The 15,854-nt window shown below is 44.7% G+C and overlaps 1 protein-coding gene across 2 annotated transcripts in view; it reads left to right on the top strand.

Annotated features, from left to right (window-relative positions):
• Nucleotides 1–15,854, top strand: part of CTNNA1 (catenin alpha 1) — an 84,722-nt gene that overhangs the window by 54,687 nt on the left and 14,181 nt on the right. For both annotated transcript variants that reach the window (XM_048499958.1, XM_048499949.1), the window contains 4 exons: nt 6,257–6,349; nt 7,285–7,441; nt 10,823–11,023; nt 12,501–12,652. In XM_048499958.1, coding sequence (XP_048355915.1) covers nt 6,257–6,349; nt 7,285–7,441; nt 10,823–11,023; nt 12,501–12,652 — 603 coding nt within the window. The remainder of the gene's footprint in view (nt 1–6,256; nt 6,350–7,284; nt 7,442–10,822; nt 11,024–12,500; nt 12,653–15,854) is intronic.

The following is a 15,854-nucleotide window of genomic DNA, read 5'->3' as shown; positions in this document are numbered from 1 at the left end:
ATAAATCTGTCCAAGCCCTTTTTAAAGCTATCCAGGTTAGTGGCCATCACCACCTCCTGTGGCAGCATATGCCAAACACTCTGCAAAACTCATTCAGGTCCCGCAGGTCCCGGATTTCATTGGGAAGCTTATTCCACCAGGTAGGCCTTTTTGGCCCTGGCCTTTGTGGAAGCCAGCTGGACCAACTTTGGGCCAGGAATCTCCAGTAGGTTTCCCTCCGATGAGCAGAGGCACCTAGTGGGGCAATACGGGGAGAGGCAGTTTCCGTATTTACTTCATTTACACCCTGCCTTTCTTCTCAGTGAGGACCCAAACCAGCCAGCATTATTCATTGTAGCTTCACAACATCCCTGTGAGGTAGGCCGGGTGTTACATGTGTGACTGGCCCAAGGGTCACCAGAAAGCTTCTGTGGGAGAGCAGGGAGCATACGTCAATGCACTATTCACAGATTCCTTAACTTTGATATCATCCAGTGTTGAATCACACCAGGCTTTTCAGTGGTGGCGATTAATATACACAGTTGAGATGTTGAGGGAGCAAGACAGTGGGTGGCGAACCTTTGGCACTCCAGATGTTATGGACTACAATTCCTATCAGCCCCTGCCAGCATGGCCAATTGACCATGCTGGCAGGGGCTGATGGGAATTGTAGTCCATAACATCTGGAGTGCCAAAGGTTCGCCACCACGGGAGTAAGACAATTAAAACCACTGAACTAATCATTACACAGAAAGCATCCGGGAGATCAGAAAACGTAAAACTCCATATCCACTGTGGTAGAATTTTTAGGGAGCCACTAATTTACACTCATTTCTTGACTTTGAACACAGTTTTTTAAAAATCCTGTTCTCTCGGAGGAAGCATATACTTGACCTTAAGTCAATAGGTTGAAGCTGAAGGCTTTTAGAAAAGAAAATGGACAAAGCTGAGCCTTTTGCAGAGGAGGTAACCTGCCCTTTTCTTTTTTTAAAAAAAAACCCTCCTGCAGTAGCTATTGATTTATAGTGTTGAAATAAACTGAGTATATCAACCGGAAGGCAGTATTTATTTCATTTATAACCTATGTTTTGCCATGAATTCTGTGACCGTGGGTTGTAGGGTTCCCATGGGGCTTCCCCTCTGCGCACCAGCCATTTTCAGACCTCCTGACCTTCAGCGATGTTGCTGTTTTGTGTGCCTTTCAGACATATCCTTGGATCCGAAATATATGGTTTGCTTTCTGAAGCAGTTTTTTTTTAAATCATTCCAAAAGTTTTACAGCCATTGTAGTCAGGAGCAGCGGTATTGACAGAAAACTGAGGTTTGTTTTTTTCACGATCTGTTGGTTGGGAAATTAAAGTATTCACGAGCAAACTGAAGGAAATTATGGGCTGGAACTCCAGCTGGGGAAGTGTCTGTCACTGATCCTGATCTCAAATGAGAGACTTTTTGCTTGTTCTTTGCAAGTAAACTTCCTCTCAGAGTAAAGAATGCTTCAGTTGAGACATCAACCTAATTTCTCCCTCCATTGCCATCGTTAATTAATTTCAAAGCCAGATTTCAGACTTGATCCGCATTCAGAATGGACAGCCTTCTAGAAGGAGCTACCCAGCTATTTGATTTGTCACTAGCACATTAACTCAAGTTGTGGCAAAGAGTGCTCGGGAATTAGTTGTATGGGTACATTTGTCACTATTGTATCTGGCAGGATTGTCACTGGAGGGTAAATAGAAACTTGTTCATCCCAATTCTGGCAGTTCCAGTAGGCAGCCTGGGGCCATCTGTGCCTCTTAGGAGAGACAAGGGAAGCTTCTTGGAGATAGGTTACAAAGTTGGCACAAAAGAACTTGCCCTGATAACTGGATTTAGAATTAATCTGGTTTTTTCCACGTTCTGCAAGAAATATTTCTAAACTCTGAAGTAACTCATTGGCTGGGTAACCACGTAAAGGCAAATCTGCCACTTCTATGCTTTAATAGATACCGTGGTGGTTATTATGTCAGGATTTGTCTCATAGAATGGTATTGTGGCCATGAATATGTAGAAGAAGAGTTTGGATTGATATCCCCCCTTTCTCTCCTATAAGGGGCTTACAAGCTCCTTTCCCTTCCTCCCCCCTCACAACGAATACCCTGTGAGGTAGGTGGGGCTGAGAGAGCTCCAAAGAACTGTGACTAGCCCAAGGTCACCCAGCTGGCGTGTGTTGAAGTGCACAGGCTCATCTAGTTCCCCAGATAAGCCTCCACATCTCAAGTGGCAGAGCGGGGAATCAAACCCGGTTCTCCAGATTAGAGTGCACCACTAGGCCACTGCCGCTCTGTAAATTGGCTCTTTTGCCGAGTGCAAAGCAGTCATCAGATGTAGCAACTTTGCCCCTCTATAAATGTGCAATTTGCTGTTCTGCAGTTGAGCCCTGACATAAGAACAGTGAAGAATCTTTATCCCTTTGTATAATTCAGACAATGCTTAGCAAGGATGGTTAGCTTCCTCAAGGATATTCTCCCCTAGTCAAACTGCTTAGGAGGCCTGAAAGCCTCTGGAGAGGCCAGCCGTGACCAGTTGATGAACCTTGCTGAGGAAGATTCAGCCTCTCAAACAGAAGAGTCTAATTTGGCAAGGCCCATTTAAGCTGCTGCTCTGCTCCCTCATCTACCACAAGATAGCTTTTTAATTGAGAAATGAGAGATCGCCACAGAGACCCCTTTGTCCTGTAGAGCATCCTATTTTCTGATGGAATGGGCAAGTATCTCCATACTTAGAAACATTTTCCTATGTTTGTTCCTCCCCCCACCCCCTCCAACAATTATTGGGGTTGGAAGCTTGTGAAATATGGGACAGAGATCCCCCAGTGCCTTATCAATAGATTAGAACAGGGGTCCCCAAACTACGGCCCAGGGGCCAAATGTGGCCCCCTGAAGGCATTTATCTGGCCCGCCAGGCATGGTGGCGATGTCTCCATTCATGTGCAGTGGGGGCTCGAGGGAGAGGAGGAACCGGCCCCAACGGCTGTTGATTGCAATTACATGATGCACCCCCAAATCTCCATGAATTTTCTGACCCAGAGTTGGAAACCTTACACATGGCAACTCCTGCTCCGCCCTTCCCTCTCGGCTACTCCATGTGTGTGTTTGCTCTCAGCGGGCTTTCTGTCTCCGGGCCTCACTCCCATTGGCATCAGCCAGGCTGGTGAATTGCTCGCTGGCTGCTAGGGAGGAAGAACCCAGGAAGATACCTAATCCTGGGTTAGATGGAATGCTTCACTGGGAAAGTTCTGCTTTTTTTTTTTTACAGGGGAAGGTATTCCACAGCCTCCCCAACAATATTTGGAGCCCACCCTGTACTTGACATACTTTGGTCACTGTTCTAAAAATAGACCATGACAGAAGGCTGAAAGGTGAAATCAAACATTTTACAATCATTTGTGCATAGGAATTTGTTCATAGTTTTTTTTAGTCCGGCCCTCCAACAGTCTGAGGGACAGTGAACTGGCCCCCTGTTTAAAAAGTTTGGGGACCCCTGGATTAGAAGGTCTGGTTATGTTTGTTTACAGGATTATTTTTGCCTGTTTTGGCTAAAGCGAATAGTGGCCTTGATGAAAGCTCTTCATTTTCATGTAACGAATATTCTTTTCTGGTAGCCATTGCAATTGGTCTCTTACTTGGGTTGCCAGATGGGGTTTTTTAAACTTCCATCTTCTTTCCATTCACCTATTGTGATACATTATTAGCCAGATGATATTTTATGTTATAAGAACATGATTATTATTTTTTTGTATTTGAAAAGCTGCTATCCTTTGCTCCTTGACTATTCTGCCTTAAGTGCATCTGCTCAAACAGACCTTTGGCTGCAAAGGTGTTATCACTTAATTTTAATCCACAATTTTTAAAGTGATTCCATTTAATAGGGTTCTTAAAGCCAGCATGGTGTAGTGGTTAAGAGCAGGAGCACTCTAATCTGGAGAACTGGGTTTGATTCCCTGCTCTGCCAGTTGAGCAGTGGAGGCTTATCTGGTGAGCCAGATTAGCTTGTGCACTCCAACACACGCCAGCTGGGTGACCTTGGGCTACTCCCAGTTCTTTGGAGCTCTCTCAGCCCCACCCACCTCACAAGCTGTTTGTTGGGGAGTGGGAGGGAAAGGAGATTGTAAGCCCCTTTGAGTCTCCTTACAGGAGAGAAAGGGGGGATATAAATCCAAACTTCTTCTTCTTAAATGTTAATATTTCCCTTTCCTTTTCCAATGTAGAGTTGATTTAAATAAATTAAATTAGTGATCTCTGTTAATCAGATGGCTTTGCAAGTTTAACAAAGCTTTCATTCAAATATAAGTGAAGAAAAATGTTGCATGAAGTTCTTGGGTCTTGTTGCACCTCTGAATAATAAGGGCAAACAACAAATGAAACAACTTTGACATTTATATTTAGGTCCAGTTTACTCTTTCTTTGTCTTCCAAGTTATCATTAAATTGTCATTCAGTGGGGCTGGTATATTTTAGTCCTTATCTAACAAGCCTTAACTATATTTAGGTTTGCAGAGCTGTGTGTTTTAGCAGGTGTTAATGATGCTAGTGACAATTGTTCAATTGAAGTTTATCATCATTTCCTTCAAGTAAGTGTAAATGGACATAAATATGTATTAACGTATACCTTGACAGAAACATTATTTATGAGTCACACAGCTGTGGACTTGGCATGGTCCCAGATGTACTTTCATCACAGAAAAAAATAACCCGTCTGTACAGTGTGATGCTTGTGAGGGTGTAGATACAGGAATGTGGACGGCAGAAGATGTTCAAAAGCAATATTGATTTAAGTTCATGGGCTAAGCTTGGAAGCCAGATCCCTTTATAGCAAAAATAATGAAGTGTTAACAGAAAAGCTGGCTCCTGCCCCTTGCTGTTCAACAAAGCAGTGAAGAGTATTTCTTTTTTCATAGATGATGAAGAAGAAGAGTTTGGATTTATATCCCCCCTTTCTCTCCTGAAGGAGATTCAAAGGGGTTTACAATCTCCTTGCCCTTCCCCCCTCACAGCAAACACCCTGCGAGGTGGGTGGGGCTGAGAGAGCTCCGAAAAGCTGTGACTAGCCCAAGGTCACCCAGCTGGAAGGTGTGGGAGTGCACAGGCTAATCTGAATTCCCCAGATAAGCCTCCACAGCTCAGGCGGCAGAGCAGGGAATCAAACCCGGTTCCTCCAGATTAGAATGCACTTGCTCTTAACTACGCCACTGCTGCTCCTGAGAGAGAAATCTTCAGAAAAACCACCTAGTTTCATTACCACAGTTTTGCCATCATTTGGGAAACTTCCACTGAAAGGAGCCCCCCCCCCCCCGCCCTTTTCCACTCCAGCTCTGGGATAGAACCCAGCGTTCTTGTCTTTTTCGTACTGATTCTACATATTTCCACACTCAAAATATAGGCTTTAAATAACAAGCTGTCATTCACCTGTCAGTTAATAGCTATGAACCATTTTAGAATCCCTCTTCTCAGAATGAATTCCAAAATATGGAATGTTTTCACTTAAAAATAATGTTGCTTTGTATGGCCTTTCATTATTCTCCCAGAAAGCAAATGGAAGAACTTGTCTCTGGCTAGCAGTGCAAGGCTCCCAGCAAATCTCTGGAAGCATCCAGTTGTCATCTTTTTTCTGCACCAGTTGGCAGCAGCGTAAATGTGTTTTGTAGAATTCTTGGATGCACAGAAACTGCTCGCACTTAGTGGAGGATGCTCCTGCACCAGGCTGTGCTCTTGAGAGGCCAAATGGTTAAGTGAAGCAGTAGGCTGGAGTCCGGGACACAGTTTCAGTTTTGAGTGCGTGTGTGTGTGTGTGTGTTCTGTTTAGATTAGCTGGGTGAACTGACTTGCACGTGAGAAGTGGTGACTTTCAGGAAAGGATTGACAGGGGTTTTGCTGTCAGATAGCAATCCGTTTCTTCGGTCTTTTGCAGATGCGCACCCAGAATGACACGCATGTAAGAAAAGACCGCTTCTGCTCAGCGAAGTGTTGCTAACAATGCCTTTGGCCATTTGTTTGGCGGCTACCGCTTAATTATAATAAACGAGAGCTTTAAGCCTGCTTCCCAAATAAATTATTCTTTTTAATTTTGCTGCCTTGAGAATTGATGATGCTTATTGGAAGAGAGACGTCAACTGCATTAGTTTTCCTTGTGGAAAGCTACTGGGAGTAATAAATGTACAGGGTTGGTTTTGACTCCAGAAGCATCGTTCAGACAAGTTTGCTTTCTTAAAACTCCTTTCTTTTTTTTTCTTTTTTTTTGCGTAGGTCGCCAACTTGGCCTGTTCCATCTCAAATAACGAAGAAGGTGTGAAATTAGTTCACATGTCAGCAAGCCAGCTTGAAGCACTGTGTCCTCAGGTAAATTACAAGCAAGTTAATGTGTGCATCAGTTCTATGCTTTTGTCTTCTGTGAAATATTGTCTTCTGTGAAAGATGAGAAACTTGTACCTACTCAGATTGCACACTGCTGTGGTCACATCAGTAGGGTGTGTCGGTTGCTTTTTCAGATGGGTACATGAAAGATACTAGCTACCTGATGTAACTTAAAAACGTGAGGTATGTTGACATTATTGATGTGTATGACTGGAAATGTCATTCCATAGAAACATGAGTTGGAAGAGACCACAAGGGCCATCAAGTCCAGCCCCCTGCCATGCAGAAACACACAATCAAAGCACTCCTGACAAATGGCCATCCATCCTCTGTGTAAAAACCTCCAAAGAAGGAGAGACCACCACACTCGAGGCGGTGAATTCCACTGTCTTTCAAGCGTGAACTCTGGCAAAGTCAGTTCTTTGTTCAGAGAGCTTAAAGAGATAGCTGTTTGTTGAAGTCTATGAACAACTCAGACATCTACGAAACCCTTACCCCTGGCATGACATTGAAGTCATTAACATAGTTAATCAAGATGTTCTTGTGAGTTGCGTTCAGCGGCAATATATCCTCTGTCGTCTTTTGTTGCCCTTGGGATTTCTTGAAGAGAGCAGACAACAATGTAAATTGTAAAACAGCCAACACCAAGGTATAATATGCAAGTAGGGCTTGAAAATGTTTTCAGATTAAGAGTGGGAAAAATCTCTGGCCTCTCCTTCCTTTTTTGTAAATATTGAGAACTGGCTTAGCAAGAAATGGTGCTACAGTTAGTAAGCCTCCAGCTTAAATCTTGCCTTTGGGATCTTAGGGGACTCCTCTTCTTCCTCAAGCTTTGCTAATGAATTGTCTTCTCGGTTTCATAAAAACGTCACTCTCAAAATTCACCGATAAAACCCAAGGACCTTGCCTTGCATTTACAGGTAATTAATGCTGCCTTAGCTTTGGCTGCCAAGCCGCAAAGCAAGCTGGCTCAAGAGAACATGGAGTTGTTTAAAGAGCAGTGGGAAAAGCAAGTCCGGGTGTTAACAGATGCAGTGGATGACATCACTTCCATTGATGACTTCCTGGCAGTATCAGGTAATGGGCTTTTGCTGGCATTTTTCTTTTTGCATCATGTAGCCATGATTTGCTAACTGATGCAGATCCTTCTGGATTGTGCAGCGTGGCTCTTGTTGCCCTCACGGCCAGAAGGATCAGCGCCAAAGTGCTTGCAAGGAAAACGTACTTTTGAGCAGCTGACCAATTTTATCTTCATATAGGTTATGCTCTATTCTGATTGTTTTATCTTTAGTTTTTGTTTTGTGTCGTCATGGCCTTTGATCAGTGATGAGATTCAAATAATTTAACAACTGGTTGTTTGTTTGCAAGCATCATTTTAACAACCGGTTCTGCCGAAGTGGTGCGAACCGGCTGAATCCCACCGCTGCCTTTGGCTGAACGCAGTAAATATAAATGCTACTAGCAGTGGTTACGTTATCCATGCTTCAATATGGCGAGGCTCATTATGGTTGGCCATGATGAGCGGTACCAGTTTTGTAAAATAAGTTGACTTTTAATGCACAACTGCTTTTCTTACCGATTCCTGAGAAGGTAATCTATTCATGCTAGTTGGCTTGTTCGCTGACACAAATCGTTTTGGATAAATGAATAGCAGATCTAGCTTCTGCCGAATGTCCATTTGCATGTTTCTTTCTTACAGGCAGTGTCTTGAATAATGTATTTTATTCTGTGGCCTGCAGCTAGGGCTCTGTTTTCGGTCTTTAAAGCACCTGGTTACCACTTGCACTTTGAAGGAGATAATGGCAAGGAAGGTCTTGTGACCTCTTACTAAGAAGAATCAGCGCTGGCAGGAGGAGCTCAAATCCTTGCACTGTGCAGAACCCCAGTCCTCCTCTTTGAGTGAAGAAGAAGAGTTTGGATTGCCCCCCCCCTCCTATAAGGAGACTCAAATCTCCTTTCCCTTCCCCCCTCCCCCCTCACCACAAGCACCCTGTGAGGTGGGGGGGGGGGCTGAGAGAGCTCCGAAGAACTGTGACTAGCCCAAGGTCACCTAGCTGGTGTGTGTTGGAGTGCACAGGCTAATCTAGTTGCCCAGATAAGCCTCCAGAGCTCAAGTGGCAGAGCGGGGAATCAAAGCCGGTTCTCCAGATTAGAGTGCACCTGCTCTTAACCACTACACTGCTGCTCCCAGACCTTGGCTGCATCACCATTGGCTTCAGCCCCATCACGTTGCCCGTTTCTATACGTGTTCCTTTGGCTCACTAGTCATTCTGCATCGACCTAAACACTGTGCTTTGTTAAGATTTAATGTTATGCTTAACCGGGACTACTCTTTGCTAAAAATACTCTGAGCAAGTATTCTGTTCATTTCACTCCCAGTTAATGATAGATAACTATATTTAGGGAAACCTGTTGGGGTTTTCTTTTCTTCTCTTTTCTGCTTTGGACGCTGTGAATTTCCCAGCAAGTTGTCAGTGCGGAGAACTGTCAACAAAAGTGGAGTAATTCCGTACATATGGCTAGGAGGCTCTGAGCTTAATTGAGTGCACATATGCTGCAAGAGAGAACAGAGGAGAGAGTGCCAGCCGTCTAGGGCCACTTCATGCACAGCTGACTTTTCCCTGTGTGGAAATTCTCGTCTTTGGAGGGTGCACAGCGTGCTGTCCGTGTGAACCTAGCTTTCTGAACCTATCCACATTCAACGGGCCATGCTCCAAATGGATCCTTGTGATAATGCATGTGCCCTGGATGTCTCTTGCCATTGTCATGATAGCCACGCCCCTTACTGCTGTGGATGCTACCTAGTGGCTTTTTGCTATTCTTTTCCAGAAATGATACTGGAGCCATTGAGAGGAGGGGGATCCTGCTGAGATGCCATATTGCCGCACGTTAGTCGATCTCCTCTTTCCTTCTCCTCTCTGCGTAGCTAAGCACTCCGCAACACGTACCATTCACAGCACAGCCCCTTTAGCCTCCGCAAGTTCTTCTGTTTTGGCAGCTCTGGAGTTTTCCCCAGACGTCTTGAAAGAAGAGAGGGAGGTGGCAGCCTATGGAAAAGTGATGCTGGAAGAATCTCTGTCACACAGCTTAGGCACCGGAAGGGTACTCTGTGCCCTGGTCTCAGAGAGAGAGGTGGCAGGTAGAGCGGTTGACATTCTCCCATTTGTTGGGATTTACTTACAGAATGTTTTTCCAAAGTCATCTTAATTATGCAGAGGCCTTGTGAACTTGGATCAGCAGTGCAGACTTGCATGCTGTTTCTAGCTTGCAAAAGCATTCTGTTAACAACAGGCTAGCAGGCATGCCTCTGATAACCGCCTAGGGCTAACTTGGGTCGTCCTGTAGCCTGTGGGTTTTATCTGGACAACCTCTGTGGTAATTCTTCTGATCTCCTTAGGTTGGTTGGTTGTTGGTTTTTATTCGTGTGTGTGTGTGTCTTTTACTAGCTTTCTGGTCTATTATATATGGCTAATCATGCCTTAAGAATCTGTTCTCTACAAAACAGTATTTGGGAAGGGGGAGAAATCTTGAGTCAAGACCTTTCCAGAGTCTGCCTTTATTAGACTACTTCAAAATAGCTTTTCTTGTCAAGAATGGGGAACACCAACTTTAGAAGTTTTCAGAATACACCATAATGCTCTTTTAATTGCATTTAATGCTGTTTAAACATCAAGCATGGGAGAATTTACTGTTGTTTTTGTATTGGGGGGGTTGTGTGTGTGTGTTTTGTTTTGTTTGGAATTGTAAGCTGCCCAGAGCTACAAGGGATAGATGGGTGCATAAATGTTTTAATAAACTATGAATAAAATATTAGGAGTGCATGCCAAACCATAGAAAACAGCAGGACGGGGACATCTCTTCTGTAATAACAATCCAAGTTTTACATTAAAAAGCGTTTGTCTTTTGAGTTAATGTTTAACTTCTTCACTGTCACGTTTGAAGTACCTGGAAAAACATTGTACAGTAAAACCTGAGATTGTCAAAAGCTACCTGAGGAATAGAAACATATTGCCAGTAGGAACTCGAGCATCTACATCTACAAAGCACCTTGGCCTCTCCAATGGAAAAAAGATGAAGCAAGACAAGTGTTCTGTTCTAATCAAATAGTTATTAAGTATGTGTTCAGGTATTCGGTTGGACTGCATATTCGGTTGCCTGATTGATCTATAAAACATTTCGCAATATTGATCGGTACACGGTCACATTTTTATACCCACGTATCACATAAAAGACTTTGAACTGGTGGATGGTTACAGTCATCTATAATTGAAAAAGGGAAGTAAAGGATTTCTTTATGAACGGGGAGCTCTTTAATCGATTGGGTTCATTGAATGACATCGAGTGCGTGTGGCTTTTGACAGCCTTAACCATTCCTCTTACATTAACGCTTTGAAGCACGCTCACACTGCTGCAGACAGCAGGGCAAAACGTTACTTAACTCCCTTCTTTTACCACCAGAGAATCACATCCTGGAAGATGTAAACAAGTGTGTCATCGCTCTTCAAGAAAAAGATGTTGACGGCTTAGATCGCACTGCCGGTGCGATTCGTGGCCGTGCGGCCAGGGTAATTCATGTTGTCACTTCTGAAATGGATAATTATGAACCTGGAGTCTACACAGAAAAGGTTCTGGAAGCGACCAAGCTGCTGACAAACACAGGTAAACTTTTCCATCCCGTTTCTCAGTCTGAGCCTTTTTAAATTCCACTCGGCGCAGATATTGGTATGGCACCTGTATTAGCAGTTGCTGTGTGCTTACAGAAATTCTCTGTGTGATTATAGTATATTAGTGTCAAGATTTGTCAGCTTACGTTCAGTGTATTTCCCTGAAATGTTGGCTTGAGAGCTGGCTTTAATCTGATGTTAGTGTTTCCCATTCAAAACACAGAAAATGAAGTCATCAGCAAGTGACTAACTTGCGGAGACAGCTTGTAACAAGTGATTGTGTGTTCCTGCCTTGCAGGGGGTTGATGGCCCTTGTGGTCTCTTCCAACTCTATGGCTCATTCCGCACATGCAGAATAATGCACTTTCAAACTGCTTTCAGTGCTCTTTGAAGCTGTGCAGAATGGCAAAATCCACTTGCAGACAGTTGTGAAAGTGGTTTGAAAACGCATTATTTTGCGTGTGCGGAAGGGGCCTATGATTCTATTTGGATGGTTTTCTCTGTTTAGGAGTAGAAAGGCAGAGAAGAGTGAACTGGGACTCCAAATGGTGCATTAAAAACATGCATTTTAACATACACTTCTACATCTCTAGCCTTGAAATGAGCCTGAACTATTGGACTAACAAACGCCAGCCAGCATCTGTCATTTTATCAGCATAATGTAAAAGCTTATTAGAAAGGTCAGCTTCACCACTCCATCTTCCCAAGAAGCCACCGTGAGCACTTAGTTCCCTCTGACCTTGAATTAAGATGAATTAATTGTAAAATGAATACCCTAGTTCAGAATAATTTGTTGTTGGCACTGACTTCTATATTCCTCTCAAGGGCTCTGTTTGGATATAAGATAAACGTATAAGAGCATACTAATGCATCTTTGTGCAGTGGCCGTTATATTGTGTAGGGTTACATAAATTAAATGTGTTTGCATGCTGTTTCCTTACTATTTTAGAAGGTTGTAATCAGTTCTGTAGTTGGCTCCAGCATCCTTAGGGAACATTAAGCAAAACTTTGCACAGATAAGACCTACCTGGTCCCATTCTGCAAGGTAATTGTGCCAATTCCCAGTGCCCTGCAGCACTAGGGTATACCTGGTACAACCCGTGTAAGATTCTTAAGCAGTTGGCCAGCAGCGCGTTGATAGGTTTCCAGTTTAATTGAACTCAACATTGATTACACCATCCATTGACAGCGTTACCAATAGGTAAGTACAGGTGACTCGTACAACCTGTCCAGAATTCCTTGATTCTTTCTGCAGAGATGTTCTCTGTCGTATTCAACCTACAGCCTATTTCAGCTTAACATCCCTTAATAATTCTTTAATTCTAGTGAGGAGGACATAGATTGAATGCTAGGCCAAGTAATGTTTTATGGTTGTTTACTGTGTAATGAGGCAACAGAACCCCTTGCCTGCTTGAAAAACCCACTGTTGCCTTCTGTTTCTGAATGTTTTGTGTGTTCTGTGTGTTCCCCAGTTATGCCACGTTTTACGGAACAAGTAGAAGCCGCTGTGGAAGCGCTGAGTTGTGACCCTGCTCAGCCAATGGATGAAAATGAATTCATCGATGCTTCCCGGTTGGTGTATGATGGAATTCGTGACATCAGAAAAGCTGTGCTAATGATCAGAGTAAGTGAGCGAGCCTCTATTTGCTTGGAACTGTATTCTCTTTTTTAAAAATCACATTTTTAAAAAAAAAGGCACATAGCGCTAAATAATGAATCCATGCATAAATCCCCGCAAGCCGTGGTGCTCTTAATTATCGTATCAGATAAAGTTCATTAGTCCATACTTCTGCCTAGAGTTGAGCAACTGTTGCTCCTTCATAAGAACATAAGAACGAGCCTGCTGGATCAGACCAGAGTCCATCTAGTCCAGCACTCTGCTACTCACAGTGGCCCACCAGGTACCTTTGGGAGCTCACGTGCAGGGTGTGAAAGCAATGGCCTCCTGCTGCTGCTGCTCCTGAGCACCTGGTCTGCTAAGGCATTTGCAATCTCAGATCAAGGAGGATCAAGATTGGTAGCCATAGATCAAATTCTCCTCCATAAATCTGTCCAAGCCCCCTTTTAAAGCTTCAAGTATAGCAATGCTTGGCTCCCATGCCAGTCGTGAAAGCAACACAGTTCGGTCACCTGTCCTGCGTGTTGTAGTGGTTAAGAGCAGGGGGATTCTAATCTGGAGGAGGGGGAGGAGGAGGAGGAGTTTGGATTTATATCCCCCCTTTCTCTCCTGCAGGAGACTCAAAGGGGCTTACAATCTCCTTGCCCTTCCCCCCTCACAACAAACACCTTGTGAGGTAGGTGGGGCTGAGAGAGCTCTGAGAAGCTGTGACTAGCCCAAGGTCACCCAGCTGGCGTGTGTGGGAGTGTACAGGCTAATCTGAATTCCCCAGATAAGCCTCCACAGCTCAGGCGGCAGAGCTGGGAATCAAACCCGGTTCCTCCAGATTAGATACACGAGCTCTTAACCTCCTACGCCACTGCTGTTCCTCGTTTGATTCCCCGCTCCTCCACCTGAGGGGCAGAGGCTTATCTGGTGAACCAGATGTGTTTCTGCACTCCTACATTCCTGCTGGGTGATCTTGGGCTAGCCACAGTTCTTTAAAACTCTCTCAGCCCCACCTATCTCATAAGGTGTCTGTTGTGGGGAGAGGAAGGGAAAGGAGCTTGTAAGCCACCTTGAGTCTCCTTACAAGAGAGAAAGGTGGGGTATAAATCCAAACTCTTCTCCTCTTCTTCTTCTTCCCTTGTCCTATTCCCCTCCGAAAGGAGGGCAGCCCCAAGCTCTTTGCTTGCATTCAGCCTTAACAAATGTGCTTATGGGGCTGCTAACCCTTTCTCCCCTCTGACCAAACAACTCCCAGTCATCTGATCACCTGAAGACTGATGATTTGAACCCAAGGTTTAGTCTTCTAATAAGCAGGAGCTCGAAGGAGCTTTTACTGAGGTGAAGAATAGTAAAATATCACTTTTGGAACCCGGAGTTCTAAAAGCCGACCCACTGCAGGCAGCGGTGTGTTGATAAAGGGCAAGTTGTTTCCTGTTCGCCCAGCCAAGCCCAATGCGGGAGCTTCTCCAAGGCTGAATTGGAGCGTTTTTAAGATCCATCCTGCGGTTTCCCCACTTCAGAGATAGCAGTAAATCCATACGCGCTGGAAATCAGGCCTGCGAGTGAACATCTGTTGTGTTCAGCGTGCTCCTCACTTGCTTCATAAATTCAGCCCAGCGTGATTCGAGGGGGCGCCTTAGGAGCGACTTCTGCAAGTGCCTTCTTTTGCCCTCTGATAGTGAGGTGACTGTCCCCTTTGCTGCTGAAGCCCCCGTCACACAGGATGATATTGTTTCCTAGCATGATGGCCGTCATGAAGCAGCTAACTCCCATTCCTCCACTGGCACCCCCAAAGGAAGGAACAGAACTGGACTGCGCGGATCTGTGGTTTTCATGCTGCTGCAGAAAGCTGGCAGCCTGAGGACAGAGAGCAGGCAGATGCCGAGACTGTCAGCTGGCAGCGGAACTGAAGAGAAGCCAGCAGCTTGCCAGTTGCCTGCCCTTGGTAGCTATGCAAGGGGCTGGGGTTGAGGGACCTTAGTCCTTTCTCTCCTCATCTCTTACACAAGGAAAAGTGACTGTAGAATCTACATTGCAGTGCAGAGAATTGGGACACTGGCAAAGGAAGGCACAGGATATCCTTCTCTCTCAGTGTCTCTACCAGCTGTCTGCCACCCCACGCCCCAGTAGGGGTGCCCTTAAAAGCCCCCTCAGCACTGTATAGGTAAATAACTGTTAGCCCGAAAGGCCTCTATGGTGAGTTACCTGTATCTCCCCCTCCTTGAAGGCAGCTGTCGTGTCCAAGAAACCAGGGATCGGTCTCCAGTGCTTTCTCCAGATGTTCATGGACTAGCCCATCAAGCCCCTGCCAGCATAGCCAATTGGCCATGCTGGCAGGGGCTGATGGGAATTGTAGTCCACGAACATCTGGAGAGCCGCAAGTTGCAGACCCATGCTAGAAACTGAGAGTGTTCCCACCAATATTGCAGATCCCAACACTTTCAAAAGAAATCTTGAAGGAATTGTTCCTTAACCCCCTGCTGGCAATCTACAGTATCTCGGTTCATTTGTTGGCTGGAGAGTTTTAGTTTATCTGCTCTCCATTGCTGAGGATTGACTGCTATCCAGTGTTTCAGTTGGGGCTGACCTTGAGTGCTCAGGAGTTGCAGCTATTGTATAGTATGCTGCCTCGTCCCTTTATGGGAACCCCGAAAAGGCATCATGAGACTTTGAATGTCATGTTGGTGAGGGAGCAAGCTTGTTTTCTGCTGCTCCAAAGACTAGGACCAGGAGTCATGGGTTCAAGGTGAAGGAAAAGAGATTCCACTTAAACATCAGATTATGTGTTCCTGCATTGCAGAGGGTTGGACTGGATGGCCCTTGGGGTCTCTTCCAGTCCTATGATTCTGGGGATGGTATTGAGTTATTGTGGTTTGTCTATCTCAGTTTAAGGTGCTGTAAATCCATAAATACCCTGGCAAAGTAAACCTAAGGAATTCTTTTTCTGTGTTCAAACCCTCATGCCTCTTAAATTCTGTGAGGGTATTGCTAGGGACATCACCTTCAGGCATATACTGGATTAGAGAGTAGAACAAAATCTCTTTGGTTCCTGTGTTAGGCAGGACTTCCTTGGGAAGAGCACTCTCCAAGTCCTTCTTTTAGCCTTTCTTTTTTAGTAGTTTGTATGCTTTACCAGATGCCAGCCAGAGTTTTGTTTAGTTAGATAATTGTTCTAATAACTTCTTTATTGTAAGTTTCTTTGCTTCTTTAAGAGTGGGAT

The sequence above is a fragment of the Sphaerodactylus townsendi genome, linkage group LG01 (genome assembly GCF_021028975.2).
Source record: "Sphaerodactylus townsendi isolate TG3544 linkage group LG01, MPM_Stown_v2.3, whole genome shotgun sequence".
NCBI lineage: Eukaryota > Metazoa > Chordata > Lepidosauria > Squamata > Sphaerodactylidae > Sphaerodactylus > Sphaerodactylus townsendi.
The sequence above is the reverse complement of the archived record's forward strand: the minus strand, read 5'-3'. Positions and strand labels throughout refer to the sequence as shown.